The sequence below is a fragment of the Otolemur garnettii genome, unplaced genomic scaffold (genome assembly GCF_000181295.1).
Source record: "Otolemur garnettii isolate 467f Iridium unplaced genomic scaffold, OtoGar3 scaffold00133, whole genome shotgun sequence".
Taxonomy (NCBI): Eukaryota; Metazoa; Chordata; class Mammalia; order Primates; family Galagidae; genus Otolemur; species Otolemur garnettii.
In genome coordinates, this window is record NW_003852528.1 from 5,546,796 (window position 1) to 5,552,815 (window position 6,020).

General features: G+C 48.9%; 1 protein-coding gene across 1 annotated transcript in view; it reads left to right on the forward strand.

The window, feature by feature from the left end:
* The first annotated feature begins 6 nt into the window (after positions 1 to 6).
* The window catches only part of ATG4B (autophagy related 4B cysteine peptidase), a 34,794-nt gene continuing 28,780 nt past the window's right edge, over positions 7 to 6,020 (forward strand). Inside the window, exon 1 of the mRNA XM_003798262.3 lies at positions 7 to 84. Coding sequence (XP_003798310.1) covers positions 75 to 84 — 10 coding nt within the window. The 5' untranslated portion in view covers positions 7 to 74. The remainder of the gene's footprint in view (positions 85 to 6,020) is intronic.

Consider the following 6,020-nt stretch of genomic DNA (forward strand, 5'->3'; position numbering starts at 1 on the left):
TCCGGTTGCCGCGTCGCGCTGCGGGGCCGGTCGGAGCGACGCCGCTCGGGTCAGTCGGCGCCCGGACGGGGAAGATGGACGCAGGTGAGGAGCTGCTGGGCCTTCCTCGGGATGCGCTGGCCGCGCCCTCGACCTAGCCCGCTGCGGGGCCAAGACGGCCGTGACGTGTTCCGGCAATGGCATGGGCGGGCTCGGGCTGTGCGGGGGCGCGGGGCGGCGTCGCCGAGCAGGGGGCCGCAGCGACGTACCGCGCCTCTAGGCAGCGGGTCTTCAGTATCGGTCACACTGGAGCCGCTGGTCGCGTCGGGAGCGCCTGGAGGTCGTGGGCTCCACAGGCCTCCAGGCCGCGGGATGGCAGCGACGGGGCGCCGGAGGCTGCAGGGTGGGCGTGGGCGCGGTGGCCGCACAGCTCGGCCTGCCCTGGCTGGTGCCGTAGCTTCCGTGAAGTTGTGAGAGGCCGGAGAGGTGCACTCCCGGGGTGCTCACTTTTTCTTATCAAGAAAATCCAGTAGCTAGCAGCTGCTCTCAGCATCTTTCTGTGTAAACAGCGACTCCAGCTCGCCTCGTCCTAATTTCTTGGCGTCCTAATGCGGTGGAAGCGGCGTGGGTACCGTTGCCTCTGCCTGTCTGTCGCGCTTCCGCTCACGAGGGGACATTTATTTGCCTGCAAGCTGTTGAAGACTTGGGCTGGTACCAAACCCGTCACTTGGTCGCCGTGGCGGCGTTTTTACACAGCAGTCTTGGTTCTTCACTCCTTGTAGAAACTAGTTCCCTTTTGACCTGTCATCTTGAATGCGTGGTTTTTGTTTTTCCTTTTCGTGGCAGCTGCAACATAAATTTATTAGGATCTTAGTTTGGAAAGTGTAATGTGTACGGCCAGTGTTTATTTGGATGACTGTGGCGGCTCATCACTTGAATGTGTTAGGTGGCCGGAGCAGACAGCAGCACTAACTACCCCCTGAGCATGTTGACACATCTGCTTTGTGCCGTTGGTTTTCTAGAATAAGCACCAGACACTGTTGTACTATTTGTAACTCTGTTATTATTTGTCGTTTGCTATCTTACAATACAGTATAATTTGTTGTACTGTTTCTTTTTAGGTATTATTGTTTGGATATGTTAGTCTCCCTAGGGTGAGAACAGTTTATTATTGGTCACATTGTCTTAAATCTTAAAACTATTATGTTCAAGTTAAGATTACAGTTGTGTGGTCATGTGATAATAAGAAATGCTGTTCTTTGTGGGATCAAAGTAGAAAAGGCATCACATTTGAAGGCCTCTTTTTCTGCTCATGAAAACATATCAGGGCTGGGCCATGGCTCACATCTGCAATCCCAGCACTCTGGGAGGGCAGGTGGATTGCTTGAGCTCATGAGTTTGAGACCAGCCTGAGCAAAAGCAACCCACACACACACACACACACACCCCATCTCTACTAAAAATAGAAAAACTGAGGCATAGAGGATCACATGAGCCCAAGAGTTGGAGGTTACTGTGAGCTGTGACACCATGGCACTCTAACCAGGGCAACAGCTTGAGACTGTATTTAAAAAAAAAAAAACGTGCCTTTAGGACGTGGTAGGGAGTTTTCCACCTGACATGGCACTGTACATCCTTTCAGGAGTGACTGGTGGTCCACTCTCTTCTAGAACCCTTAAAAATTGTGCTTCCCTTGACTGTATGTAATACAGTTTCTGTTCTAATCACTCGACCAGTAAACTGTTTTTTATTGTGTGTAGGTATGTGCCAGCTGTTGTTCTTTAGGACTAGAAAAAGTGAAGAAAATAGAAACCACTGCCCTGGGGTAGCCGGTGTCCTAGACATAGAAGCCCATAGTAAGCAGCAGTGTGTGGTTCTTGTCAATGAGTGATGTGGGCCAAACTGGGGCTGAGGTGGGGGCAGTTAGGATCGTGGCTGGGATGGCCAGGAAAGTTCTCACTTCAAAGGTTAAGTTCTGACCAAGACTCAAAAGCAGCGCAGAAAGGAGAGTATGGGTACCGATGCAGGAGAACAAGGAGGCTGGGGAAGGGGGGAGTTGCAATGGGTGTGTTCTCATAGGCTGAGGGCAGAGAGGTGACTTAGGCCTTGCTAGGTCATAGTGAGGAATTAGGTGTTTATTCCAAATAGGATGGTGACCCTTTGGAAGGTTTTGGGAGGAGCAGTAACATGATCAGACTTACATTTAACAGACTCACTCCAGCATCTCTGTGGGGACTGTACTGCAGAGGAGCAACGGTAGAAGGAAACCAGTTAGGAGGCTTCTGCAATGAGCCAGGCCAAGAGAGGGTAGAGGCTTGGGTCAGGGAGGGGAGAAGAGGTTGATTTCTGGGTGTGTTTTGAAGGCTGAAACAATAGGATGTGTTTATAGATTGGAAGTTGGCAGGATGGATATAGAGAGGGAGAGGTTAAAGATGGCACTAAGGTTCACAGCCTGAGCTAAGAAACTCAGGGAAGTTTGGGGGAGGTCTTCCTGAGCTGGGTGAAGACAGTTTGGTTTGTACTTAATAAGTGGGAGGTGCCTGTAGACATCCTAGCAGTGATATCCAGAGGACTTTTGTAGCTAAGGGAATAGGCTTGGGCTGGAGATGTGTGGAGGTCACATCAGATGAAGTCACTTAGGATCTGAGTGTGTGTGGAAAAGAGAAGAAGCCAGCAAGGGAGCCCAGGTCACTGGTGTGGAGAGGCTTGGGAGGTGGCAGGCAGACCAAATTTGGCTGTGTTCCCCACCAGATCCCTCTGCAGTGTCCATAATAACTGTCTTTTCCCCCTACCCCACCCAGTGGTTAGGGCACTGCCACATACACTGAGGCTGGCGGGTTCAAACCTGGCCCAGTCCTGCTAAACAGTAATGACAACTGCAACAACAACACAATAGCCAGGCATTGTGGCATATGCCTGTAGTCCTAGCTACTTGTGAGGCTGAGGCAAGAGAATCGCTTAAGTCCAAGAGTTAGAGGTTGCTGTGAGCTGTGACACCACGACACTCTGCCAAGGGCATCATAGTGAGACTCTGTCTCAAAAAAACAAACAAACAAAAAAAAACTCTCTCTCCCATTCAAGGAAAGGGCAGTACCCAGCACTTAAAGAGCCACACAGTCCATTCCTTGAGGATACAGCAGGTATTTCTTTTTTTTGAGCCAGTCTCTCATTCTGTGTCCTGGGCTGAAATACAGTGGCACAATCACTCATTACAGCCTTGAACTTCAGGCAGAACCAGTACTTTATCCTGGCATCTCCAATTTGTCACATTTTGACTGGCATGTGGCTTGTAATTGAAAAAGCAGAACTTGAGGCCAGGTGCAGAGGCTCATGCCTATAATCCTAGCACTTTGGGAAGCTGAGGTAGATGGATTGCCTGAGCTCTGGAGTTCAAGACCAACCTGAGAAAAAGTGAAACTCCATCTCTAGTAAAATAGAGAGGAAAAACTAGCTAGGTGTTGTGGCAGGCACCTTTAGTCCCATTTACTTGGGAGTCTAAGGCAAGAGGATTGCTCCAACCCAAGAGTTTGAGGTTGCTGTGAGCTTTGATGCAACAGTAGTCTACTGAAGGTGAGAGAGTTTGACTCTGTCTCAAAAAAAAAAAAAAGAGTATAATCTTTTGGGAAACAACTTGTGTTTTACGAACTTATCTTCAAAATGAGATACATTATAGAAAGCTCTAAAAGAAATCTGCTGCTTGCCCATTTTTTTGCAGTTCTTCCCAGTTGAATGTAGTGTAGTTGGTAGTAAGTGGAGAGAAGTTGGTTAAAGTCATTGAGCACAATTCCCTGTTTTTCTGCCTGTCAGATTATACTTTTAAGCCACAATATTTTTTTCTAATAAAATTACCATATTATTAAAGGGCTTTCTACTGCTTCCTCTTCCAATTATGATCACGGAAGCCTTGGAGAAGAGGGTATGGAAAATCAAGTGTCTGGTACCAAGGTGAATGAAGTGCTTCTTAGGAGGCTTATTTCTGAAGGCTACCTCTCTGTCATAGTAGCTTGGTGTCGGCAGGTGGGGTTCTCTTCAACGTTTGTTTGTTTTTGAGACAGAGTCTCATTATGTTACCCTTAGTAGAGTGTCGTGACATCACAGTTCACAACAACCTCTAACTCTTGGGCTCAAGCGATTCTCTTGCCTCAGCCTCCTGAGTAGCCAGGACTACAGGTGCCCTCCAAAATGCCAGCTATTTTTAGAGATGAGGTCTGGCTCTGGCTCAGGTTGGTCTCGAACCCGTGAGCTCAGGGCATTCCACCCGCCTCAGCTCCCAGGGTGCCAGGATTACAGGTGTGAGCCACCTAGCCAGACCTGTTTCTTCTTGAGACTTCTGTCTCAAGAGCTATGAACTGTTTCATAGGTTCATAAATGACATGTTGTAAAGATGATAAAATTACAGTAAGGGCTGTGAGGTAAGAAAAGGGAACCTCTCTGTAGAGAAGCCCATGTGGAGCTAGTCTGAGAGCAGTGAAGGAAGCTTTGAGAATGGAGTGTTCGTGGTGGTCAGTCAGTGCAGATGTCAGTAATCACGAACTTTAGTTTTGCACTTGTCTCAGATTCTTACCCCACTGGACAGGGCTGGTGGCTTTGCCTAATTTCATGGGACCTTAGAGAATTTCAGGCATCTTCCAGACAGCTGATAAGTGAGCTGTATTTCCAAAAACAACCTCAATAGAAATTAGAAGCTGGCCAGGCACAGTGGCTCATGCGTGTAATCCTTACACTTGGGAGGCCGAGGCAGGTGGATTGCCTAAGCCAGAGTGAGACCTTATCTCTAAAAATAGCCAGGTGTTGTGGCGGGTGCCTATAGTCCCAGCTACTTGGGAAGCTGAGCCAGTAGAATCACTTGAGCCCCAGAGTTTGAGGTTACTGTGAGCTATGATGCTGCTATGGCACTCAACCAAGTGAGACTGTGTCCTGCCCCCCAAAAGAAAAGAAATTAGAAATGAAGTGCTGTTTCCGAAAAGTTCTCCTTTCTCTCTCTCTCTCTCTCTCTCTTTTTTTAAACAGAGTCTTACTTTGTCGCTCTTGGTAGAATGCTGTGGCTCACAGCAACCTCAAACTCCTGGGCTCAAGCAGTTCTGTTACTTTATCTTCCCAAGTAGCTGGGACTACAGGCACCTGCCACCACACCTGGCTAGTTATTCTATTCTTAGTAGAGACGGAGTCTCACTCTTGCCCAGGTCTTCAACTCCTGAGCTCAGATAATCCACCTGCCTCAGCCTCCCAGAGTGCTGGAACTATAGGCATGAGTCACTGGCTTCCTTCTTTTACAGGGTTAGATCTGGAAGGTCAGGGAGCTTGTGTCTGTCCACATCCCTCAGTCCATGTTGAGTGAGGAGGTCTCAGTCCAGGGACCCACTGTGTCTTCCTCTTCAGCCAGAACTGTGAGGGTATCTAGGCAAGGTGGGGTCTGCTTGGAGGGCCCACCTGTGGCATTTTGTCCTGTCCCCAGCAGGCATGGGACAGCACAGACCGTGTGATTCAGCACAGACATCCTGGCACCTGTGCAGGGATGTGCCCTCCTGGCTGTGCTATCCCCATGGGGTCCCTGCAGGCCCCTGTGGTCCTGGGTGCTGGCACTCTGGGGCAAAGCTTGAGGACATCTGAACCAGCCTTCAAGCAGAATAGCTGGCTCTGCTCCCTATATGCAGCCTTGTCTCTTTTTGAGAAAAATTTGTTACATTGGATTCAGCTGGGTTGTTTTGTTTTGTTTCGTTTTGTTTTGTTTTTTTGAAGATTGTTTCACTTTGTCATCCTCCATAGAGTGGGTAGTGTGTCAGGGCATCACAGCTCACAGCAACCTCAAATTCTTGGGCTGAATTGATCCTCTTGCCTCAGCCTTCCGGGTAGCTAAGACTACAGGCACCTGTCACCATGCCCAGCTAGTTGTTTTTTTCTTTTCTTTTCTTTTCTATTTTTAGTAGAGACAGGGTCTCTGTCTTGCTCAGGCTGGTCTGAAACTCCGGAGCTCAGGCAATCCATCTGCGTTGGCCTCCCAGAGTGTTGGGATTACAGGTGTGAGTGACCACACCTGGCCT